The sequence below is a fragment of the Polyodon spathula genome, chromosome 7 (assembly GCF_017654505.1).
Source record: "Polyodon spathula isolate WHYD16114869_AA chromosome 7, ASM1765450v1, whole genome shotgun sequence".
NCBI lineage: Eukaryota > Metazoa > Chordata > Actinopteri > Acipenseriformes > Polyodontidae > Polyodon > Polyodon spathula.
This window is the reverse complement of record NC_054540.1, coordinates 33,186,641-33,214,137: the sequence shown is the minus strand read 5'-3', so window position 1 is coordinate 33,214,137 and position 27,497 is coordinate 33,186,641. Positions and strand designations below refer to the sequence as shown.

At 40.7% G+C, this 27,497-nt stretch overlaps 1 protein-coding gene across 1 annotated transcript in view; it reads right to left on the bottom strand.

The window, feature by feature from the left end:
• LOC121318558 (receptor-type tyrosine-protein phosphatase O-like) overlaps positions 1-17,764 on the bottom strand; it is a 52,674-nt gene extending 34,910 nt beyond the window's left edge. The window contains exon 1 of the mRNA XM_041255353.1: positions 17,333-17,764. Within this exon, the coding sequence (XP_041111287.1) occupies positions 17,333-17,428 (96 nt within the window). The 5' untranslated portion in view covers positions 17,429-17,764. The remainder of the gene's footprint in view (positions 1-17,332) is intronic.
• Between the last annotated feature and the right edge of the window lie 9,733 nt (positions 17,765-27,497).

The window sequence follows — 27,497 nt, the reverse complement described above, 5'->3', positions numbered from 1 at the left end:
GGACTTGATTGAAGTCTTTAAAATCATAAATGGTCTAGATAAAGTTAACCCAAGAGAGTACTTCAAATTTAGCACAGAGAGGTCATAAATGGAAGTTGAGTAGTTTAGGAAGCACATGTTTACAGTTACAAATGTATGGATTAGCCTACAGGGGAAGCTGTAGGATCTAAAACACTGGGAACATTAAAAAAAAAAAAAAAAACTAGATTATGTGTTTTTAAATAATGATTTCAACTGCATAGAAATCCACCCTTGTGTTCAGTATAAGGGGCTGCAATCCCAAGACTATAAAACAAGCACCTCAATTGTGTAACAAGACCAGCATTCAGTAAAGGCTTTGTTAAACAAACATGTTTTAAAAGAAAAAAAAAACTAATTTGCAACTAAAGCTGACTGTAATCATAATCCAATGGTATTCCTGAATCGCTACATATCAAAGCTAATATCAAAGCTAATATCAATGGTGATTCAGTTGAATAGATTGTGCAGGGTAGATTCTGCATGGGAGATAGTTGTTTAATGGGACTGCTTTTTTCAATTGCTTTAGCCTTTCATGATTGAATTCCACTTCTCTTCCCCTGAATGTAGTAAAGACAGAACGGCTTGATCAGTTGACACAAGTTGCAAGACGGATTTCAGATCCTTTATGATTCACTTCATTAATCTCAACAGTAAATCTTTACTGCAATTCATTTAAAGCCTGAAAACCAGATACCATCACTCTAGTGGAAGGCAGCGCGTCAGATTCCATGAAGATTTCACTGCCGCAAGGAACGTTTCCGTTTATTCTGTTTAGCCATATTTTTATTGATTGAGACACAGCATGAGCCAGATTGCTGCAGGGGTGAAGAAACATTTCCTCTAAATCAACAGAGAAGCTTGGATGGACGCGTCCATAACAAGCTGCTTCTGAGACATTGAGTTACCCAGGTCAAGACAGTGGGTCCAACCCGGGTAGAGCATGCCAGTGTGAAAAGGGCTATATTTAATAATCTATGAACACAAACGATAGAATACTTCTCTTCAATAGCCCAAGCTGGAGGGTAATGATGTGTTCTTGCAGTTACTTTATGTTCACAGTATGTTGCATCGCTACTGTAGTTATTAATATAAAGTATGACAGGATCAATAAGGCAGATCCAAGCATTGTTACTTCTGGCCAGTGGGCGACAGCTCCCAGCTGCCTTTTCACACCCGGAGAATTCGTCAGCACTGGAGATGTTCCACTACTTCCAATTACAATTCAATGCATGGTGACACTATGGAGCCCAGAACCCTTGCAGCTATTCCCATGTGATCAGAGAGAGAGAAAGGGAGAGAGCGAGAGTGTGAGGGTTCAAAACTTCCACTGGTCCTACAGCAAGTCCTGGGGTTCAGAACTCCTTGTTCCGGTATATTATATGATTGAAACCAACAGGCTAAATCTGCTCTGAACTGACTGCACTGGAATCAGTCTCACCGGTGAGTATGTAGGTTGACTGTTAGGAGTTGCTCATGTTCATGTATCTAAAGGGAAGGAACAATGTCTTTAACAGGGGTTACTCCTGGCTATTCAATCATTTAAATAATATGCTTGATGGTAATTCGGAAACCCAAGACTGACTGCAGGGCTAGTGTATGTTTGTAACCCTGTATATATTAGCTGAAATATGATATTATAATAACAACAACAATAATAATAATAATAATAATAATAATAATAATAATAATAATAATATAATAATAATAATAATAATATACTGAGATATATTTGATAATATTGAGAATAAAGCATAGTAGAACTCAAAATTGTACAGCTGATGTCATGAAAAGGGCCTCTGTGAAAGTGAAAGTCCTCTTATTGGCTAAAAGATCCTCAGAAGTCTAAAATAGGCTACATCTTCTAATGATCCCCAGATCAGATACACACTGGGAAATACAAACTGTACACTGTGAGGAAAAAAAAAACATAAGAAATTCTACATCAAATACTAAACTGAAAGCAAGCTTTCAGTCACTGTTTAAAAAAAATACAGGACAGTTGTTTTTTGACTGGCGTATCTTGAAGTTGGTAGCAAACTATAGGTCCCACAAAGTTGCCACATGAGAAATGGTTTAATACGTCCCAACTTTGAATATATTTCATTATTTAGCAGGGATTTTTTTTTAATAAACAAAGCATGCCGTCCCCTTGGTTTTTGCTCTTGAAAGATAGTGGTAGTTAGTGAGTTAAGATAGTGATTTAAATGGTAACGTGAGAAACTCTGTCTCTGAACATTGTTTGAATTGATGAAAGTAGGAGATTTCCACTACCTGTGGGTGTAACCTGTCCTGTATTTTAATGTCTGTAACTTGTATTTAGGGGCTTGAATACTACCTGTCAAGATCTGTAGGTTTACCTGCAGCTTCTGCATGTGACTGGGTTCTGTACTGTCTTTGGATTTCCTTCATTCCTGAATTAAACTCTTTTGATCGAAGATTACCTGGAGAAGACTGACTTATTTTTAAGAAGAAAGCCAAGCTTTGTAAGGTTAGTTATCTCAGGTGCTATTTCACTAGAACCTCATGACTCAGTACGTTGCCATGGCACTATCTCACGGGAACCTTGGGACTCAGTGTGTTGCCATGGCGCAATCTCACTGGAACCTCAGGACTTGTGTGTTGCCATGACAGCTTAATTGAAGTGTCTTAGTTTGACTATTCAAAGAAATAGTTGAGTTCATGCTGCTAGCTGGTGTGTACATTTCTAATTTATTACAACTCCGATGGGGGGAAAAAAAACCATACAGTTGCTTTTGTTAACCTGTACCCTACAAGTTAGGCTGCAAAAACAGTAGCTGCTCCTCCATAAAATGGCTGCAAAAGTACCGTAATGTATACAGAGTATAGAGACAGTTATGAGCTGCTTTGGTAGTACTTGAAAGTTGGTGCTGACTTTCAATATGCTTCTAATAGTTTTCCAACAAAAGAAAAATATTCATGCCAGCTGCAGTTCAGAAGTGCTGTAGTGTTCTATGCAAGGGATGACATCTGTACACAGGATAAGATCAGACTTTCACAAACGCGATCTTGTGATTGAGGCCGATTTCTAATATCTTATCTGCAATTTTAAATTTCTCATCAATCAAGCTGCCGCATAGCCTTCTGAACCAGGAGCTGCTCTTCCTCTTATAAACCACCTCTGAAGAGTGAGATCAGAGAGCTGTCAACTCAATAGACTTCTATGCCTTTGGCACCTCTGAAGAGCCACAGGATCCCAATTAATACATCCCTGGTCGCAGGCAGGCCCTGCTGCCATGTTGGGTCAGTCATTTCACTGCAGCACAGAGCTGGGATAAGCCCTGGTGAATTCTATGGGTATGCATTCAGGCTGCTAATGAACTCAGATTTAACCAGCTCTTTCAGCAACATTCAGTACACCCCCCATCGCCACAGCTGAACATTCAGAACGAGAGCTCTCAGTGTGACGACTGTGACCTCTCAACAGTACAGAATAAGAAATGACAAGGAATAGTTCAATGAAAACTGGAGCAGTGATATTTAACCCCTTGAGGTACACAACTAATAGAGTGTTTGTTTCAAACAGTTTCCTCTTAAAAACCATTTGTGAGTAGCTCAAGTATCATGAGGAACAAACTGACCTTTTGGACGACCAGCTCCAACCTGGCAGTGTATTTTAAACTGTGTTTCGGGCACCTCATTGCAAAAATAAGAAAGTTAGCATCATTTCTATTTGTGCGGTTGTGTTTAAAGGCTTAAGGCTTTGATGTCATTAGGTAATCTAATGAGGGGCTGGTTTTACGGTAGAGTATGTTCACGTAACTGATTTACAGTATGTGAAATAACTTCATGTGTTCTCAAAATGTGACAGAAACAAAACAGACCGAGAGACACTCCCATCATGTACCACCACAAAACGATACTCCCAATTAGCTAACTAAAGAAGCCTTCGCTCTTTGTTCCCGGAATGTTTTTTTTTTTTTTTTTTTTTTTTTACAAAAGGCTCCAGCCAAGCCGGTTAGGATCAACCTGACAGCTCGCATCATCTCTTGAGAACTACCCATTCAACATGAATCATTTTAGTCCTTTAATGGGAACTTCCCCTAAATAATTGATAATTTATATATATATATATATATATATATATATATATATATCATATATATATATATATATAGACACACACACACACACACACACACACACACACACACACAAAGCATGGCCTTTTACCCCAGGAGACCTGCGACAAAGCACTCCTTGGCTGGGAGTCTGGATTTTTGAGAGTAATTGCTCTCAAAGCTGCATTCCTCCCTCCCCCCTCCCCTTCGTGGTGGAGAAAAAAAAAAAAAAAAAAGAAAAAAAAAAATAAAAAAATACACTGTTGTTTTTCTCATTGCCGTGTAGTATGCAGTTCCGCATGAAAGTCCCCATTTCTGATAGAATAGTGTTTAGCTATACGTTTTTGTTTTTTGTTTTTTTCACATGAAAATAAATACAGCAAAAGTCTGCCTTATTGACGCACTACCTGTTACACTGCAAATAGGAACCTGGCAGCCGGTTTAGTTTGCCTCTGGTAAATGACTGAATTTCTTTAAAATGTCTTCAAGCAAAAAAGACACCAGCTGTGTCCAGTACAACGAGGGGAGATTTCATGTTTCGTTTTACATTTCTGTTTTTATTTGTTTAATAATTCACTGATGGTGAAAACAGAATTTCTTTAAAAGGTGGACGTAAAAAATAAAATTGTACAAGTTAGCATGACAACGTTATTATTTTCTGTTTTAATAAATATTAATGTTTAAAATTGTGAAATATCTTGAAATACCATTTTGTGAAATGCCATGAAATAAGCCATTTTTAAACAAGAAAAATATTACAGCCCTACTTATAGATCTAAAGCCCCTTTCACACTGGCACTCCTACCCGGGTCCCGACCTGGTTTGTGGCTACCCGGGTCACAATCCTGCGCCGTGTGAAACCACACCTGGGTGATACCAGGGTCGCAGTGACCCACCTCATGATGCTTTGACCCGGGTCGAGCAAGACAAAATGCATGATGGCCGTTCGTAAGCTGAAGAAATAGCAAACGGCCTCGTCTGCATGAAGGTTTCACTTCTGCAAGGAATGTTTCTGCTTAGCCATATTTTTGTTGATTGAAACACCATGAGCCAGATTGCAGCAGAGATGAAGAAACATTTGTTCTAATCAACATTAGATTTAACAATTTTCACCCTGAAATTTGTCCCCAACAATTCTGTTTCATACCAAGAAACGCACATTTATGTAACTCAAGAATTCATATACCAGAAGGCTGTCTGTTTAATGTGCTGTGGTGCTGCTGCAGGTCAGCTGTCACTGTTGATAAGCTTTCTGCTTTATTGATCACTAATTAGAGGAGTTAAAAATACTTCTCCATGAACAAAAGCGTGATAGCATTGAACTTCTTGACAGGCAGAATCAATTTCACGTAATCTACTGGGAATGCAGTCTTTGAACATGCAAATTTCACAGAAACCTCATTTACTGCAATACATTTCACTGCAGACACAAGGGCTGTATTACATAGTCCCGCTCGCCCCCAATTCTGAATTTTTTATTCTTTAAAAGACGTTTTCATAGCACAGGTTTTAAAGGAATGACTACCTGCATATAAAGTAGTTCATTATATTCAACTTTGCTCCATGCAGAAGTGTTTTCAACTTTAAGCATGTGACTGCCAATTAGCACATGACTGCTAATTAAAAAAGTAATTACTTCCCTCAAATGATAAACTGTTTTTATTTTTTTTTTATTAGCTTATAAAAATTGTGTAAGGGAATTCAATTCAAATTGGTTACAAATTGTTCTGAGAGAAAGAGATAAAAATCACATATAAACAGAATACCTCTACCTAGCACTGGAAATAAAATCACATGCGCAGGTTTCTTTTTTATACAGTTTTCATTGGTTGAAATAGATTCCAGTTCAGAATGGCAGTTAAGGAGTTAACTGTCTCTACGACTTATCAATTTATTTCATAATGAAACCTTACCAGCCATATCAGAGAGCCACACTCAAAAATGGTCCCTAGCCAACCTTACGCAAGTGGTTAAAAATTAAAGGGAGGGTCTTTTAGACAAGTTGCTGTCATGAATGACATCAGTATTGTTTTATTTATCAGGTGCATTACATCATTGCACGAACCAAACAATAATATAGCGTACACAATCGCCTTTAAGGCATGTATTTATTTGCTCATTGTATTGGCTGCCCTGTGTCTACTGTCCTGCATGTTTCATTTAATATCATTCCCAGTGTGCTCACCCAGCAGCTCCACATAATTCAAAATCCTGCTACAAGCTTTGCACGCATCAGCCTAGCTTTGGCTGCCATTTTCAGTCCCCATTAATCTCTACGCACTAAAAACCTACTGCACTGCACAGCCCTCACTCCCTACTTCCAACGGATTCCATCACTGGGTCTAATAAAACACGTCGGCCCACGGTGACATCCTAAACAAACAACAGAGAAAGCTTAGCTGTTCATTTTTCACATCACTTGCTGGCACACACCCGCTGAGGGCAGCTCACCGCAATTAACTACCCACGTCCCACTCATCACTAATGCATCAGGGTTACAGTAATTAAAAAGTGGGTAATGCCCCTGCTCGGAGGAAAGCTGGGGCTCGGTGTCTCCGTGTCCCTTTATGCGGCCTCTTGAAGTGGAATATGCCTGCAGATCTTTAAAAGGTATCCTAAGCCCTCTTTTGTGTTGATCAGACATTATTGTCACATTGTTATAGAGCTTAATACGAGCAGAGCAAATGGCACTGCATTCAAGGGCAGTTTTCTTCCATTTAATTTCTTAGCCAGTCTCCCTTTTAAACAGTTTTGAGGACAGATGGGTGTATTGACTGTTTTTTATAGTCTGCCAGAGAGGTGAATCGAGAGAGTCCGGTGGGGCAGGTCAATGAAGTTCTACACAAACACGATGAGCAGCAGCTAATTGATGTTTCTGGATGAGCAGGGATTCTGCTGTAAATGAAAAACATTGCAGGACAAGCAGACAAACATTTCAGCTAGCACGCCAGGTTTGGTGTGCTGTTCTTATGTCCTGTAGAGCGTAGTGAAAAAACAGGACTCTTTTTTTTCTTCAATTCATTGACACAATAGCAACTCTGAAGCAATTCAAATCACTGTATATATAATAACTAGGGCTTCTGTTTTTCGGGTTTTATTAATTGTATTTTTCGGTGCTTATTTTTAGCTATTTTTGAGTTTTATGTAAATCATTTTTTTCAGGGCTTTCGTTTTTGATATACTGTATGAAATTAGTGTTTCTGGTTGCTTTCCAAAATGCTTGAGCGTTTTTTGTTTTTGTTTTTTTTTTTTGGGGGGGGGAGGGGTTCTGTCAAAATATGTATAGTAGTAACTCGACAGTACTTAAGTTGTACCTTTTTTCCATTGCTGTCTCACACAATGAAATCCCTACGGTCACGGGCACATTCTTCTGGGGTTTTTGTGTGTAGGCATTTTTGTACATTTTGCCACAATTCTGTTTTAAATCTTCCGTATCTTAACTGTAATACAGCTTTAAATCCCACTAACAAGCCTCCATCCTGATTGTAATCTCATTTTAAATCTCACAAGCGGAGTCTCCAATAGAAATGTAGGAATGTGCTGTCACTCAGTAGTTGGGGCGGGTTTAAAGAATTCAGAATGAATCAATGATAGATGCACTGGGAAATGTATTTATTATTATTTTTGTAGTAAGTTTTATTTTTTAATGGGAAAAGGGTAAAATCAAAGTGAATTGATTAACCATTTCCACAGTTTTTCATGTGTTTCCAAGTGTTTATTGGCTGTCCACTGATTTCATTTTTTTTTTTGTATCAGGGGTGTTTTATCAGGTTTTATCGGTTAAAACTAAAAATCAGAAGCCCTAATAATAACACAATCATAATTTAAAAGTTAAGCATTGCATGTATTTATTATAGCTCACAACATTATATACACAATTGTAGTCAAAAATTGACACGCTCCAATGGAAATTTATTATTTCTAGAAATTTTTCCAAAGCAAAGAATTTTAGGAAAAATCTTTTGGAGCAAAAGTTTTGCTTTTGTGGATGAGGAAAAAGATAAGTCTACAATTATTTATTTCAGCAATTTTTTGGGAAAAACTCCAAAAATGCTAGTTCAAAAGTATTCATACCCTTTGATGCTATGACAGTATTGTCTACAAGGTACTAGAAATTTCAATATGATAATGCAGAACCTAATTGCAGAAAAGTCTAGAAAATGCTGAATTGTAGGTGAACATTCTTGGAGAGTATAAAAGGGGTTAGGAATGGGATGATTGGTGCCATTAACAATAAGTCAATATGGGAAAAAAGTAAAGAGCTATCTAAAGACCTTAAGCAGAAAATTATTTATTGTCATAAAGCTGGACAAGGACAGAAGAAGATTTCCAAGCATCAGAGTATCACAATTTCAACTATTATTTCTATTATCCAGAAGTACAAGGCTCATGGTACTGTCACAATGCTCCCTCTGTCTGGAAGTAGAATTATGAGGAAGGCTAATAACAATCTCAGATTGACTGCCAAAGACATTCAAAGTGAACTGGCTGCAAGTGGGACTGGGGTTTCCATTTCAACCATAGGTCGAGTACTGCATGGTGAAGGTCTTAATGGTCGCAGGCCAAGGAAAAAGCCACTCTTAGGAAAACACCACAGGGACAATCGCTTAAAGTTTGCAAAATGGCATCTGAATGATGGATAAGAGTTCTGGTCAAAGGTTTTGTGGAGTGATGAATCAAAAATCAAGCTATCTGGTCATGCTGATAGTAATTACGTTTGGAGAAAGTCTGGTGACGGGTACAAGAAAAGAACACCATACCTACTGTCAAGCATGGAGGTGGTAACATCCTTATATGGGGCTGTTTTTCCCCTAATTGCACAGGAAATATAGTTCCAATAATTGGTCAAATGGATTCCCGAGCATACTAAAAGATATTGGCCAATCATCTGAAACACTCTGCTACAAATCTTGGTTTAAAGCACAACTGGACCTTCCAATAAATCAAAATTGATCAAAAAACTCATCAAAATCTACTTTAGAATAGTTAAAGAATAATAAAATGAAGGTTCTGGAATGGCGTAGTCAAAGTCCTGATCTAAATACAATTGATAACACCGTGTAACAATTTTTTTTTTTTTTTTTTTTTTTGGTTCCTGGGTAGTAAGTGTTATTTCCTAATTGCTTAAGCCTCAAAAGTATAGAAAATGGCTATTAGTCCCCACAAACTTTGCTTTTGTGACCAGGACAGTGATATTTTGAAATTTACCTATTTTCCAGAACATTCTAGATAGATTCAGTGCTGAGTAAACTTGGAGTAACTTCTAGAACTTTCTAGAACTTTCCAGTAATATAAATAGTAGTATAAATACAGGGGCCTTAAGCCCACCAGTTCAGTTTAGTTCCAGCTGCCTAGCAGAGTACAGCTGGGAGGTCATAGGAGACTTCAAAATGGTGGCATTCCTGATGGGTCTCCAAGGCGGTTTTACCAAGTTTCCCTGCTATCATTGCCTTTGGGACAGCAGGGACACCAAGGCGCACTACCACAGCGGACCGAGTTCTCTGTGGGGAGGAACAACGTCAAATGGGAGCCACTGGTGGACCCCCGGAAGGTGCTGATGCCACCACTGCACATCAAATTGGGCCTTATGAAACTATTTTTCAGAGCTCTAGATAAGGAGTCAGCAGCCTTCAAGTACCTTCAAGACTTCTTCCCTAAGCTGTCTGAGGCAAAGGTCAAAGCCGGTGTCTTCGTCGGACCACAGATAAAGAAGATCCTGGAGTGCAATGAATTCCCGAAGAAGCTCACTAGTAAGGAGAAAGCGGCTTGGAACAGCTTTGGCGCAGTGGTTCGGGGCTTCCTGGGCAATCACAAGGCCGAAAACTATGTGGAGCTGGTTGAGACTCTGGTGAAGAACTACGGAACAATGGGCTGTAGGATGTGCCTCAAAGTCCATATCCTTGAGGCTCATCTTGATAAATTTAAGGAGAACATGGGAGCGTACTCGGAGGAGCAAGGCGAGCGCTTCCACCACGGTATACTGGACTTTGAACGCCGCTACCAAGGACAGTATAACGAGAACATGATGGGAGACTACATTTGGGGGCTGATTCGTGAAAGTGATTTACTGTAAAATCGTAAATCTCAAAAAACTACTCACTTCTAAATCTTTTGTAGTCATTTTTGTATTACTTCAGTATAAATACATGTTAATTTGGATTCATATGTTGTTTTTTTCTGACTTTATGTGAACGAAAAGACACAAATTCGCCCGTTTTCTCATTGGAAATAGGTACATTTCTAAATATCACTGTCCTGGTCACAAAAGCAAAGTTTGTGGGGACTAATAGCCATTTTCTAAACTTTTGAGGCATAAGCAATTAGGAAATAACACTTACTACCCAAGAACAAAAATTGTGTTACATAGTGTAATCTTTGGTATGAGTTGAAGAAGGCTGTGCACAAGAGACGTCCTCGGAATTTGAATGAACTGGAACAATTTTTTGTTGAAGAATGGTCAAAAATCACTAAAAAGTCATGTCAAAAGCCCCTTCACAAATATCCTAATAGTTTAAAAGAGGTTATTATTGCTAAATTTGCCTCAACTAGCTATTAATTTTATTTTCCTTGTCAAGGTATGAATACTTTTGAATTAGCAGTTTTTTTAAATAAATAATTGTAGGAATCTATTTCTTGTAACTTTTTTCCCTCATCCACAAAAGCAAAACACAAAGATCTTTCATTTTATATTTTCAGGGGACAGAGACAGAGCTACAATTGAAGAGCTTGTTTGACCTGCCTACCTGAGTAGCGTCATTCACTCACTCATCTCATTCATAAAAACTACAGAAAATAGGCATATATTTAAAAATGTACTTTAAAAGGTATTTTTATTGACAACATGACTATATAAAATATTTAATGAGATATATAAGACTAATTTATTTTAAAACACATTATTATTAAAACTGTCTCTTCTTTTGTGTTTGTATTTTACATTTCGCAATTTGAGCAAAAAAATTTGCTCAAAGACCAAAATTATCTTTAATTTCATTCTTTGATAATTTGTAAATGCCCAAATCACAAAATGGTTATTTTTGTCAGTGATTTTTTGACTGAATCCTGAATCATGTGTAAATAATATATATATATATATTAATATATATATATATATATATATATATATATATATATATATATATATATATATATATAAAATTTTTAAGCTGCTGTTCCTGAAAAATTGGCTTTGTGTTCCCTCAACTTAAGGGAAAACAGACACAGCAGTGCGGTTTTAGATATTTTCTGAAGCAGACTGCAGTAAAAGTATTTTATCAAAGAGAGTCCATTGCTATGCAAGGCGAAGACATTGAACAGTTCACTCAGCCCATACATAAAAATGTATATACAGTATGGACTGGACTGAATTTTAATCAACTTGCCACAACAAGACAGGCACACTTTCCTCTCTGGCACTGAAACTAGACCAGCTGCATCAGACCAGCCAGCCAGACAGCCTTCGATCGACAGATTCTTCCCACGATGGACAAGGGCATCAGAGAAGATCAGCACGATAATATAACATGCTACCGGCATTCTTCTCCTGACCCCCGGATAACCCTGCCGCATCATCAGGCACACAAGTGTCGTGAACTTTCAAGTACCAGAGAGCCTGTATAGCAACAAAACCACACGTGTCACTCTACTATTCCTGTTACAGTATGTAATAATTGCCACTGAATGTGTGGGCATGGGTCTGTAGTCCTTTGGCTAGTGCCTACAGAAATCTTCAGCAAAATCTCCTAGACTCTGCAAAGAGAAAAATGTATTCTCTGCAAAAGAACTTGCGGCACTGACTTTTCAATGAGAAACAGTGTTAATAAGCATAAAAATACATAAGAACAAGAAAGTCACAGTTAGTTAAGAAAGCAATAACCAGGACAGGGTGGGTGGGAAGACACGATCTTACGCAGGCCTGGGCAATAGGCCTCGTGCCTCACAGTGGTTAGGGACCCTGATCTGCTGGTAATGGCAGCTCAGCCCATTCCTGTGTTAATTAAAAGCTGTGATGGCTGTACTCCATCTCCATGGGTTGGAATAATTAAAAGTAAACACGGGGGATCAGATGATTTCACAAAAGCTTACCGAAAGCTTACCAGTCGTATCAGAGCTCAAAAAGGTTCCCTATCCGACCTCATGCAAGTGGCTACAAATTAAAGATGTTTTACTTTTGCATGAAGCAGACAATAATATAGAGGACCTCAGGACTGTTCACAGCTGTTCTGTGTGAGACTTTCCAACCTCGTCCCACTCCGAGACACAAACCGCTACAGTAACACAAGACCTCACAGCTGAGGCTGTTAACTCTACAGTGTGTTGAACTGCATCCAGACTCCACATTTAAATAGGCCTTAAATATACTGGTATTATAACTTTGAAAGTGACGAATTTACCATGTTTTGTTTTTTTAATATGCTTTACCAAATCTCTCTGGGATCAATAATGCTTGCCTGTGCTTTATCATGTTTTGTTACACTTTGCTATGCTTTTACTGTGGGAAACTGATAAGGGCTGGTTTACCATGGTTTGTTTTTTAATATGCTTTGCCATACCTATCTGTGCTTTACAGTGCTTACCTGTGCTTTATTACACTGTGCTATGCTTTTCAAAGGGTTAGTTTACCATGTTTTATTTTTTAATGTTTTACCATTCTACTTTGTGCTTTGCAATGCTTGTGTACGCTTTGCCATACTTTCACTGTGCTTTATTATACTTTGCTGTGCTTTTACTGTGGGAAACGTATAAGGGTAAGGCCATAGCAGTGTTTTTAACTGCAGAGTTTTGAAAAGTCAGCATGATACAGTGACAAACAGAAAATTTATCTGTACCAAGTTGCTCTTAAAGTTAAAATGACAATATCACCAACACTTCTAGGTCTATGTGTTCTTCTCAGTCTGTTGCTCAGTTTGTGCAGAATGTTTGCCAATAAAATCAGAAAAAGAAGAAGATGATGATGATTATAATGTTTCCGTCACAACTGCTCAAACAAGATCCAACTTTGCAGTCCATGTTCTGTACTTTGGCTGATGCTATTTTCGTTTGCTAGCACTGGAGCCCTTTTAGAGAAGAAGATCTGATGACAATGCATGATAATGCATGAGGGGGATCGATCAATGAATACAAATACAGTGCGTATTATTCACTGGTGAGCCACCGGAGACAGCACTGCCACTAAATACAATAATTACAAATTGCACGAAGAGCTGGCCAATATTTACATTGAATTACAATTACAATAATACTCTAGAACATAAAGCTGTGGGAACATGAAGACACTCTGTGGCTTGGAACTTGGTTTCAGGAGGCTAGGTTTCAGACTACTGCATGGCTCACCAGGGGAGACAGGGTTTGAAACAGCAAAGTTGCCTCAAACTAGATCTCCCAGTCTTCTGGAACCAGGTTTCAAGCCACTGTTCCTGAAAAATTGAATTTGTGTTCCCTCAGCTTTCGACATTTCCAGAGATTTGTGCCTTTGGCTCAGGCTCATTTCTATATGGATATAGAACAGCGAACATCTATGCATGTGTAAAAATGGACAGGCCAAGGCTGAAAGCAGAGTCCTGCTTACATGCTTTGAGTGCTGATATAACCCATACACAGCCGTGCGCAGTTCTATAACTATTACATCCTGCTTTATTATTAATAGAAGTTAAGAATACAACTAATTGTTTTCTAATCATTGCTGAACTATATTTAGTACATTGTCAATTTAATTGAAAAGAGGGAAAAGGTTGAGGAAGAGAATATCTTTAAGTGGCTGAAGTACACGCCCCATTGTGACGTCACTGTTTTCAATAGACTTCGAGTTGAGTCACCAAATTCCTTGTGTACCTTACGGGGTTAATCAGAATGACTGATAAACATGGATTCATTCCATGGCCCCCCTCCCCTGTACAGCCCTTTACTCTCTCCCCTTCCTGGCCAGCTCATTCTCTCCTGTGTCTTTACTTGCTTATCTGAAGAGAACCCAGAATTCACACACTGACGTGCCGCAGAGGAGGTCTCTATGGGTCTGGATTGATGGCAATCCGCTCTCTCTTGTTTCTTCATAATAAAAAAAGGTACTGAATGGATGTAGAGCCAGAACATAATGAGTACTTAAATGCAGTGTTCTCCCATCAAACTGTCACTTAAACCCATGGCAGCTTACCAACTCTCAGCTTCAACGGCCTTCCAGCAGCTTCTTGCTGAGGGTTTTTTTTTTTTTTTTTTTTTTGCCAATAAATCCAATGGAAAAAAACTTATAGGTGTAGTTTCCCATGTGTTTTTTAAACAATATATTTTTTGGCAAAAGGGCAGCTGGAAGGTGGTATACCCAATATTTCACAATATCACAAAAAAGACTGAAAATTGTAACATTTCATGCGTGCTTTCGTTTCACGGCAGTACTAAAAGTTTATCCTATCATCTTAATTATTATTTAATGTATTTCCTTCAAACAGAATCAGAAAATGAAGAGCTATATCATACTTTTTCTTCAGCTAACCTAAAGAAAATAGTTACGTACATTAGTGTTCAAAAGTTTGGAGCAACAAATGTTTTAAAGCAAGACTAAGGGTGGGGATTGCTTAAGCCATTTTTCTCACTCAGACCCCTTACTAACTAAATACCCTGGTAAATACTGTAATGAGCGACACATCTCACAAGTAGAATGGTACCCTGAAATGTTCTCCTTTTTCTAGGAAAGCAGTAAAACTGGGGATGGGGAGTTTGTTGCCGGATAACTTCACTCAGACTAATTGCTCACTAAATATTTTGGTATCCCTGAATAGATAACCATCTCCTCTTTAAAAAACCTGCTAAGGATTTTAATGAGCAATCCGTCTCACAAATGCAGTGGTTCCAGAAATATGATTAATTTACTAACAATGGTGAATGACTGGGTGGAGTAAAGTAGAGATACCCAAAACATGATATTCTTGAGTGGTGACTGCCAAGACTAGTACAATACTCAGTGTAGTGCTGTCCGTTGGCAGTCCTTAGCCAGTAACGTATTTTTGAGGGTAAAATGAAGTAGTAGGTGGATCATATTTGGGGTATCACTTGCGGAAGAGACTGTTCATTAAAATCTCTTGCAGTTTTAAAGAGGAGATATCTTGGTATTCCTGAATAGAAAATCATCCATGACAACTATATCAGTGATGTAAAACCACAGACACATTCTATTGAGCGCCATGGTAACAGCCCTATTACTTTTGGAACAGACACTTTAATGTAGAAACTGAGGTCATTATTCCACCGTTGATAGGCACGGATTTGCCCAACAAGCCCCTGTAATTAAGTTAGGGGAAACATAACTGGGTTCTCTTCAGATAAGGATCTCAATAACTGCCCACCTTTTCCTGTAAACAGCAGCAATTAAGAATGCCTAATTTCCTGCTCCACTCATTATCATGGGTAGGGTCAATAACTGAATCCTAGTCTTCAGGACAGTAGGAACCAAACTGAATCACTTCAGCATGCTTTGAAGACATGGGCTTTTACCCTTAGTAAAGTATATTACTGAAATGATGATCAGACATACCTAAACAAGGGGAGTTCTGAATCCCAGGACTGGGTGCAGCAGAGCTAGGGTGGGTTCCTAACCCTGACTTGTAATGAAACGACATGTTATATTTTAATATTAAGCCATATTCACATATTTGTTTAAAGATTATTATTTTTCAATAGCCAGTTTAAAGTCATAGTCATCAAATGTTTCAATACTACTGCTAGATTCTTTAAAAAACGTCCGTTTTCGTGCTGCATTAAAGAACTTGCAATCAAATCAATATCGTCATTCATTTTTAAATACAAAAAGAAAACTGATAGGACTACATATCACCTGAAACTGAGTTACGGTTTAAATGTGTTCAAAGTAAAGCAACACCAAATTCTCTCAACGTGTAACCAGAATGACAGCAGAGTGCACGGATTTATTAGAACACCCATTGCTTCTCTAGATTTGTTGTGCACTTGAAATCAAACCATTAGTAACTGAAAAGTAACATTCTCAGAATAGGCAAATTAGTTATTGTATAATGTCATTGATTACGTTAATAAGCCGCACATGCAATTCATTAAAAAATAGTAGGAGAAAAGGAAGATGTCTAATTAAAAGCACAAAGTGGTCCAGCATTTTCACACGAGAGCCTACTGTTTCTACATCACCGATTACTGACACAAATTTGAAATTCTCACACCCTGAGGTTTTCGTACAGGTAGGTGTATACAAACTATAAAATGACAAATTATGATGTGTTCCAATACATTTGCACATTACTGTACTCTCTAGTTGCCTAGCCTAAATTTGTCTAGTTCCTCATCGACCGTTTCTACAGAATGTCCGTCCTTGATGCAGCTCTGGTAAGTATCCTGCTAGAATTAATCAAGTAAATCAACCGCAGCTGAACATTTAACTGCCATTTGCAAAACAAACAAACAAACAAATTTGAAGCAATTTTATTTTCATTCTGGACGTTTTAGTTTCAACAATAATTTATCTGTATAATTTTTGACATCCCTTTGCGATGCACTTTGCGTTTGAGAACACTGACTATGTTTAACCCCTTAATGTACAGAAGGAATTGTGAGGTTGTTCAAACAGTTTCTTCATTTGAGAGTGACTCGAGTACCACGAGGAGAAAACTGCCCATTTGGATGACTAGATCCCACCTATCAGTCAGTACATTTAGCCCTGTATCGTGCACCTCATTGCAAAAACAAGAAAGTTAGCATCATTTTATTTTCATTTTCATTTGTGGGACACATATATCCCTTGTACTTTAAATTGTTAACCGCGTTGCCCACGTTACCAGTGGAAACTCGTTCTCCGGTTTCTCTAAGAGTAATGGACAAGACGATGACAACATTATAATTAATACATAAGAATCGCTCAGCGTCTAACCCCATTTTTGCCTGAGATTAAAGCACGTTTCATTTAGATCTAGTCGATGTACAGCGTCTGGTCTTGTATTCAGTTACTGCCGGCACATTTGGTCAGAAACAACAGCGTGCATTTGGGTGTGTTAAAACAACAATGCCAGCAAATAATTAAATATACGGTTTTTTTTTTTTTTTTTTTTTTTTTTTTTTTTTTTTTTTTTTTTTTTTTTTCTGCTTAAAGCAGAAATGTAAGGAGTACCCATAGCCAAACCCACAACAACAAACAGAGCCCCGGTTTGGTACATCCCAGATATCGCCGGTGTAATAAAACGGGTAAACGCAATTACCCAGTGTTTAAATCACCCTACCTGGTAGTTTAAAAGGAAACATACGACGTAGTATAGCACCATTGGGACGGCCGCAGTCCTTCTTTCCAGTTCGCAATTCACTGAAACTGTGCACATCTCAATGATGAGGCAGTTCTGCAAGACTTGTGGTGGAAACAATGGCGAACCTTCTGCAGCATCCGATCACTGGCACCATCAGATTCTCTGCAACCAAAAAGGCTCCCGATGGTGTGAACAAATTTCACTGATACATGTGTCAGAGGCGTCACTTCGCAGAGACAGAGGGGTGGTGTCACTGCGCTCCAAAAACCGCCACCGGCAAAAGGAAATGTTTTCTGATGAATGAGCAGCAAAAGTCGAGAAAAAAAAGCATCCCGTATCACATTCCTGATGAAACCAACATGCATCCCCCCTCTCCACGCCCCTCCCACGTCTCGCATCCACGGAACGGTTGAAGAAAAGCACCAGTACAGCGGTCCAGATGTTTCTTTTTAAAACCCCCCCCCCCGGCTTTATTCACGAGTCTGCGTCAATTTAAAATGTACAGAGGAGGCTGTGTTTTTTTTTTTTTTTTTTGCGGGGGGGGTGGGGGGGGGGGGGGGTTTGCTGCGGGTTAATAAACTATTAATTTAATTGCGACGCGTGCAGTTTTGCTATGTAGGCAAAATACACAATTAATTTAAATGTTACAATCTTTATTTAAATCTATAGATAATATATATATATATATATTATATATTATTATATATATCTATAATAGCATGTACAAGTAACGTTATAACTATATATATTATATATATATTGTAATAATCTTACAACAAAAATTTGTTTTTAAACATCGCTTTGTCCATACAGGGATGTGTGGAACGATAAAAGTATATTAACACTACATAACTGAAAACTTGTAAAACACAATGTTCCTTTAAAAAAGTGTGCAATTGTACAATTCAGTTCCCTTTCAATTCGAAGACGACCACCAATGTGCTTGAGCACAGTGCAAAAGATGTTTAGTGCACGGCCATGCACAACACCAGGCCCATTTCAGACAAGTCTGGGTTCCATCCCTGCATGGCTTACAATGCGAATATCCCGCAAGAGGATAAACATACCTTCTGTGCGCGGTGCTTGGGCATCCAACATGCCACCTTTGCCCTCGAGAGGGACATGGCCTGCAGCAGCTGTGAGGCTTTTCAGCCCCGGATGAAAGAAGCTTGTTTGGAGAGGGCCACGAGGTAGAGCTCCGCGTCCTCTATGGCTGGACCGTCGGCGGCTCTTGGAGCCCCAGAGCCCCTCCTCTATGTCCTGTCGCAGGACCCCCTGCTGGGCATCTCCCGCAGACATCCCCATCTCTGCATGTGAGAAGGGTGAAGCGTTCCAAGCAGGCGATGGACATTACGGACCTCAAAGCCCAGATGGCCCTGGTCCTGGAGATCTTGGTCAAGCAGGCACGGACGACCCCGGCCTCTGTCCAGGCCCCGTTGCAGCTCCAATTGCCATAACCCCCCCCCCCCCCCCCGACCTGCCTTCCCCAGAGGAGTTCAGGGTAGATGGCAAGAGGCGTACCAGCTGTCACAAGAGGACACGCTTTCCATAGCGGCCTCTGGGGAGGGAGCCTCCTTGTCCTCTGATATGCAGGTAGGCAAGCCCCCTGCTGAGGAAGAACCTGGCTTTGAGGTAGCCTCAGAAGCGAGTGCTGCCCCGTTGTCTAGCTCGGTTTTGGCACTTATGGGATGCACTGCAGCCTTCCTGCAGGTCCCCTGGATGCCAGGGTTCCCACCAGTAGACTCCACCATCGCGGCCCTGGTTATGGCCCTGACAGAGGGTGAGTTAGCTAGAGACCCCGCGTGCCCGAACCCTCAATGCAAGGTGACGGAAACGCATCTCAAGTGGTCATATGCAGCAGAGGTGCAGGCAATTCGCTTGTCTAACACGGCGAGTGTGCTCACGGCTTATATGGACGGTGTACTACATGAGACCTCTCTTCCTGAGCCGGTGGCCATGGAGTTATGTCTCCTGTCCAGCACGCTACTGCAGATTTCCAGCCTCCAAAGGCAAGCTCTTGGCCAGAGCCTGGCTAGCTTGATTGTGGCTCTGCTGGGTGACCTAATGCCCCTTTTCTACTTGCACACCCAAGTCGAGCCGGTGCCGAGTAGAGCCAGCCTGGTACAGCTTGGGTAGCTGGACTTGCTTTTACACTAGAGAAAGACGAGCCAAGCTGAAAGATGTCACGCATAATGAACATGCTGAGTTGATTAAATTAAATGTCACAGACTGCAAAAATAGAACTAAGCTTTAATTTAATAAAATAATTTTTTATCATGTATTTTTTAATGCGGCAAGGTACTGAGAATGCGCATGTGTGTGTACACGCATAAACAAAGGAAGCAAACACGGAGGACCATATTACAGCTATACATAATTTAATTACATCCTTATGAAATGACATGTGGTTTAAAGTTTCTATTTTAATTTTTTTTGATGCATCAATTAATAGTGCCAGCCCTAATATCTATAGTGCTCCCTCGGTATAAGGCTCTGTTATCACGCGCCTTGGATACAGCATGTCCCCCGATTCCCTACTAGCGAGTCATACAATATTTCTACAGTATATACAGTACCGGTGTTGTTCAAACTGTAAACAACTTCTCAGTCTAACTTCCGTTTCTGTCTCTCCCTTTTGATACAGTATGTGAACTGAAGAAAAGCTGCACTGGCCTTTATAACACAGACATCTTATTCAGCATTAGTTTTATAACTAAATAAATATTAGGCCTATTACGTGTTTATCTTTCCGAATGTATTTACTTTTTTTCTGCGAGAGGAGATGCAGCTTTCTCTGGGAGACGAGACGTCACTTGCTCTTGACGTGACGCTTGAGCATGATGATGAAATGCTATAACCCCACCCACACCCTGCTTCGCCCCCCTGAGCCAGATTCAGATATGTTGCAAGGCTGGAGTTTCACGGCTTGGTTCTGGCTCCGCTCGGGTATTTGCTAGTGTAAATACACCCGTACCGTGAGGGTGTGGAGTCCTCATGGTACGGGTGTGCTAATGTAAATGGCACATAAGGCATCGCCTACAGGGCACACCAGCAGCAAACAACCGGACTCACCCTGCAGGCAGAAGGAATGCAGGACGTGGCCAGTCAACATACCAGCATCTCAACAGCCCAGGCAGGGCCCCTAGCAGCCTCAGACCCCTTTCTCGGCACAACAGCTGCAGTACTAACGCACTTGCACCTCAGACTCCTGGGTGCTCGCCACTATGCAAAACTGTTACACGTTTCAATTCCGCATGGGACCTCCTCCCTTTCGAGGAATACTTTCCTCCCTCTCTAGGCGTCAGTACTTCAGAAGGAAGTGGCCGCCTTGCTGTACAAGCGAGTCATTCGTCTCATAGACCCCACCTCCCACAGAGAGGGGTACTACTCGAAATGTTTTCTGATACCCAAAAAAGATGACGGCTTTTGCCCCATCTTAGACCTGAGGCTCCTCAACAGGTTCTTAAAAGAAAGAAGGTTCCAAATGCTGATGCACCGTCACATTCACCAGACCATCCGGCTGGGCGACTGGTTCACCACCGTGGACTTATGGGACACGTACTTTGACTTTCCCATTCGTCCAGAGCACAGGAAGTGTCTCCGCTTCTCTTTTCAAGGAAGCGTTTATGAATTTGCTGTGCTACCATTTGGCCTCTCCCTAGCTCCTAATACGTTTTCAAAGTGACTGCAGGGGATCAGAGTAATGTCATCACACATAGTTGTCAGACAACAGAGTTGCAGCTATCCAGGGTTGCCTCTCCCTGTTTCAACAGGGATCGCAGTTCACCCTCCTGTTGTGCCAGAAACTATTGGGTCCGATGGCCGCAGCCATATTGGCCATTCAGCTGGTTCTGTTTTGCATGCGCCCGCTACAAGCGTGGCTCAATGCTTTCCACCTCAACACCAAACGTGACTGACATCATCATGCTCGACAGCCCTACGCTGGTGGAGGACGACCTCTCACCTGCGCAAAAGGTTGCGAATGGGAGTACTATTGAACTGACAAGTGGTGATGACAAAAGCCTCCAACTTAGGTTGAGGGGCAGTCTGGAAAGGCAGAGGAGTAAGCCGATCCTGGCGGTCTCCCTTGCTCTCCATCACTTTCTCCCGGTGCTGAGTGGTACACGTGTTGATCCAGACGGACAACACAACAGTGGTGGCATATGTCAAGCACCAGGGTGGCCTACAGTCCCCGGTGTTACATCGTATGGCCTTCAGGCTTTTGTCATGGGCTCAGAGGAACTTGCTGTCCCTACGGGCGATGCACATTCTCGATTGGTGAACTGGGCAGCGGACCTCCTCTCCAGGAATGGTCCACACTGTCAAGAGTGGAGCGCATTGGCAACAGTTCAGAAAGGCGCAGGTCGATCTCTTCACCTCGGCAGAGACGACACATTGCCCCCTATGTACTCCCTCCACGTCTACTCGGCGTAGAGCCGTAGCGCACAAATGGCCCAAAGCGTTTTTTGTACGCTTCCCGTCTATATCGCTGCTCCCGGCCTTTCTCAAAAAAGTCAGGTTAGAGTAAGTGTCAGTTCTCCAAGTGGCCCCCAAGTGGCCCAGGAGAATCTGGTTTTCAACCGTGTGCCTGCTGTTGCATGGCCAGCCCTGGGAGATTCCACTACGCATGGATCACCTCAGTCAGCTCTCTTTGTGACCCGGAAGTGGCAGGTACCAGCTATGGGTCTGGCCCCTGAAAGGGACTACTGGTTAGCCCTAGGGCTATCGGGTGCGGTTGTGGGTACGTTGCAGAGACACTAGAAGCCATGACCCCATGTCTTGACCTATGCCAGTCATCTTACAGTTTCTGTAAGAACTGCTTGATGCTGGTAGGTCACCTTCCACTTTGAAGGTGTATTTAGTGACTATGTCTGCTTGTCATGCCCCCATAGATTCGATGTCTCCAGGCGCGCATTTTTTGGCTACCCGATTTCTTAAAGGTGCTCAGTAATTACGCCCTCCCAGGAGGTCAGTTCTCCCCGGAGTCTTAATGTAGCCATAATATTGTACTGGAGGCTCTCACGAAGGCCCTGTTTGAGCCCATACACTCCATAGAGTTGAAGTACCTGAATATGAAAACAGCCTTCCTCTTGGCCATCGCCTTTGCTACGGTGGTGTGGCAATGTTGCCCCGCCTCTGTGTATTTCTGTGCTGTATGTTGCGTCTGGTGTGTTAATGTTGTTGTATAGTCATTGGTACACAGGATATAATATAGTCTGATGTCATCCACTACAGCCGTCTTTGTGACAGTGGGTCAGTGAGCTACAGGCACTGTCTGTGAACAGCTCCTGCGTGCGTATTTGGGAGTATGGCAGCAGGGTGTCTGCGCACCAACCCTGCTTTCCTCCCCAAGGTAATCACAGCCTTCCACCTTAATCAGTCTGTGGAACTGGAGTCCTTCCATCCACCTCCATTTGCTTCAATGGAGGGTGAGAGATTGAATTTCCTCTGCCCAGTGCGGGCATTGAGATGCTACTTGCATAGAACAAGAGCTCTGCGTCAATCTGACCAAAAGCTTTATAATCCCATTTTTTTTACTCATTACGACTTGCACCATAAGCTCTGGCTCTCAGCACCATGCTGAAGAATTTTGCTTGCTTTGTTAGAATTGCTATTATAAAGACATCATACTTGCTCTGATTGCCCAATTGCTTTTATTTGAAGCCAGTTTAATTGACTTAACACACAGTGAAATGAAATAATTTGTTGCCACTGTGAAAAGCTAATTTACAGAAGAGCCCTGGGGCCATATGAGAACAAATTAATAAAAACTCTCAATTTTTGATCAATGATCAGAGCTGAAACTAGGCATTTTAGCGCCCAGGGCAGACAATCATATTTCACCCGATACACATGCCAGTGTCAGTGACACACTGTCAGTTATGGTTGAAAAGCGTACAATGTTTACTGCTGCTAATGCGTAACACCTGTCAAATGCAGGTTGGCTTAAACCACGATCAATGTAGCACTGTTGGTGATCAGCAACCAATAGCAAGCTAGCCAATAGCAAGGGTCATATGTCTTAAATGTTGTTGTTTTTTCTAATTAAGTTCTATTTTTTTGGCAAAATAGTTATAGAAATGTGTTCTACTCAATCAAGAGACAATTGTTATTAAACTTGTCTTGATGTCAGTTATTATAAAAAACACCTTTTTTTTTATTAAATAGTAATTCCAAAAATAACACTGAACATTCATGAAGGTGTGGAGAACAAAATCTGAAAATACCAGAACTTTTATCTTTTGTAGTTTTTAAGATATTGTCGTTTTTGTAAAATAGATGCTGTTCAGCTTATTAGCATATGTGTTGTTGACATCACTGAAACGGGCTGGGAAAACTAGAGTCTGGCCTGAGGCCTATGTAAAAAATCGTTTTTTGGTTCTCTGTCTCCTGTAACTCAGCAACTCCCCTTCCCCCTGAGGTTCATACGCCCCCTGCCTGCCAAATGTTGCATAATGTGATTTCTCATAGATGGCATAAAGAAACATTTCTTTAAAGTGACTGTGGCAGGCTGGCGAGTGGATAGAGGCCCAGAGACAGACTACAGTTAAAAAATACATACTTTTATTATAAATAAACACAAAAATAAAAGGGCACAAGGGCCAAAACAAAGGGATTTAAACACAAATAAAGCAATACAAAAAGCAAACTTACAAAAATAAATTTCCAGGCTGGGCGATGCCATCACTGGATTCAAAATTTCAAAAATACAAACAACCCAAAAACCACCAACCTGCTTTCTCAGCTCCCTCCTCCTCAATGAGAAGTAGAGGCCTCCTTTTATGTCAGGTGGCTGGGCACTGATTGATCGTTAATTAAGTTAATCATATAATCAACTAATCAACCCCAGCCACCTGAACATAATAAACTCAGGCAGGTAGGGGAAATTAACCCCATCCCTGTCAATTTCTAAACGGCAGAGCTTTGCTCTGCCACAGTAACATAAACCCAATTTTTTTTTAATGGATTGCTAATTTCCAATCCCAGAACACTTTGAATGGAGTGTCTGCGTGCTACGGTTCCTGAGATACGCCTGACAAAGTGCTTTTTCATGCCATAGAGATGAGTGGGACGGGAGGTGGGCTCTTATTTGACCCCATAACTCTGTAACCCCTAGGGCAGGGGGGTCTTTTTAGATGCCCAAGGGTCTTCGCTATCCAGAGAGCGAACCTCTACTCCAGTCCATTCAGTGTTCTGGTATCAGAATAGCAATGTGTAATGATCTATAAAAAATTAAATAAAATAAAATAAAAATATCGCAAACCATGTTTACTGTTATATGCAAAAAAGAGCATCTATAGCAGGCTATCAAACAGGCTCTGAAAAGCGGATGAAAAATGTGTTATCTGAGACATCTGGTAGATGAATTCCAAAGTACTTCGCTCTTTTGGTTCTGCAGCAGTAGCTGTCCTTACATGCATATTTGAATTGAAGTTAAATAGCTCTTTTCGGGTGTAACTCTCGAACCTGAGCCCCTAGAACCACTGTTCAACGTGTTTTAGACTCAAGAGAACGCCACAAACTAGTATTGGTACCCCAAAAACTCTTCCTTTCTCTTTTCAACTGATTTTGCTGCCGCTCTCTCTCTCTGTCGGTCCTTCCACTGCCCTCTTTTTTAGGTTTGCTCACGCAGTTCCTTCTGGGAATGTAGTTTACTGTCTATGTGAGCATGCGTGCAGGCACATAGCGTCCTTCAATTACCTTTCCTCTGACCTCGTTACATTCCTCCCCTTAAGCATGGACCCCATGGAAGACGAGAAGAAGGAATGTAAGAGCGGAACTGGAGCAGTACACAATCTGGTAGTGAAAGGCTGCAAGCTTAAAAACCATCGGGTGACCCGGGCGTTAGTGTCCTTATGAGTCCAGGACCCACTTAATTGCCAGACACTCTCTATCTCGTATTTGGTTTCTCGGGGAAGTAACTTCCGGCTTATGTAGAGGATAGGGTGTTCCTCCTCATCAACATCTTGGGAAAGGACTTCACCGATACCAGTACCTGATGGATCTGTCTGAACCAGCAGGGGCTGAGAGAAATCCGGAGAATGCAAAACCGGTGCAGTGTACAAGGCCAGTTTCAGCTTTTGGAACATGGTTTCTGATTCTGGTTTCCACTTCACCCGGGCAGATTGAGCGTTCCGGGTCAGATCACACAGGGGCTCTGCAGTAGCTGCAAAATCTTGAATGAACTGCCGATAATAACCAGTTATTCTAAGGAAAACATGTACCTGCTTTTTATTGACTGGGGCCAATTTGGTGTGGCAGCCACTTTTTTCTCTTGGGTTTTAATCAATCCTCACCCAACGGGTTGATAAATGTTACTAAAAGGCAGGGACTGTACACAATAACACACATAGACAGCAATAAAGGTTTCAAAATAAATCAGAACAATAAACAATAGTGCAAATAGTCTCTTAACCAAGGTGCAGACGGGATTCAATTACCGTTGTGGGTTGTCCTCAAAAAAATTTGTCAGTTTTCCAATCGAAGTCCGCCGCCAGTCCAAAAGGTCTTTCTCGGTGAAATCCAGTTGTTGTTTTTTTTTATATATTTATTTATTTTATAATGGTTCTTTTAAAAATAGCAAATGGTTGGGTTATTTGTTCTCAATTTTCTTCCAATAAATAAAGACTGGTACCACATTTAACATCTTGTGGTTCAGGATGGGAAGTTTTAAGGGGTGTTTATCTATTTGCATTTTTTTCTTAATTATTTTTTTTGTTGACTATCCTATTGTAATGCATTGGTTTACCTTTATTACGCAGGTGCTTAATACGTGTTATAAAATGTGCATTTAAATTCCAGACTCTAAATAATCATTTATAGTAGTGCAGGTACTGAAGGCTGCAGGAGTGAATAAATAAATAGACAATCCTGCACACTGCAGGGGAAGCAAACAACACAGATATGTCATAATAAACTGGTGACACCATGATGTTTGTTTGTGTAGAACCAGTTTTGTGGTTAAGACCGTTGCTAAGGAAATGACACATTCCCTTTGCTAGTGCAGAGGTGCATGCAGTCTTCAGACTATGCTAGTGGGGTGCTGACAGGTGAATACATTGAGAACTGCAAACAAAATTATTACTTGAGTGGCAATGCATTTCAGTCATTTTTCCACCCCTTCCAGCTTTGCGCCTGTGGTGGCTATGTCAATTATGTGGTGGAATTGATTAAAAGGGAATGGGAATTGATTTTTAAAAGGAATTGGAATTGAAAAAAAAGTAATTTGCGCACCTTTCCAGGCAGCTTTAACAGCAACATCCAGGTGTGTTGTCATGGTGAACTGACAGTGGTTAATTTCATAGGTTTTACCACAAGTCTGCAATACAGCCCCCCCCCCCCACCAAGTGCCCTGCATTTCGGGGCTCAGATGCACCCTGAACAAGCATGCCAGTTGAAACTTGGGATTTGTTCTTGCTAAAAAGGAGCACAGGGGGTCTTGGTCATTGTGGCACAGGGGGTCTTGCCAGCGTTTATAGACCAGTTAGGTCCATTCTCTGTCTGAAGTAGGGTTACCAGACAACCCAGGAAGACTTGTCCCAGTTTTCAGCCTCAATTTTTTGTCCCGATTGGAAACAGTAAAATTGTTAAATTGTCCCGGTTTTGCTATTGTATTTACATTTTTTCAAGGAAAAAACTATCAGTGTACTGTACAAGTTAACAGCAAAGTAATTTAAGTTTTGTTAAAGCCAGATCACAGGTTTAACTGGTAATAACTGATCTATTTTTTCAAATTTTTTTATACATCTTTTTGTACATTTAACATGTTTTGATTAGATGGAAATAGAATGAAAACAACAAGCTGTTATGATCTGCAATAAACACGCCAGATATTAAATTTTTAAGTTATGACTGTGTTGTTATATACTCCAATTTGAATTGAAGAAAACAAAAAAAGCCCCCTTTTTTCACTACGGTAACCCTAGTCTGAGGAATGTCCCTATAAGTCCTGTATTTTGTCTCAGAGTGACTTCATGATTGTATTGTATGTCAATTTTGATTTGGAATGTAGGTCTTTGCTCTCCCACAGGAGACCCTATGAATAGTCTTACTGGAGGTCAGACCTGTATTGACCTAGATTGTGTCTGAAAACCCCCTAATCTTCTTCCAAATAACTTGAATGAATCGGCACCTCGGCCCATTG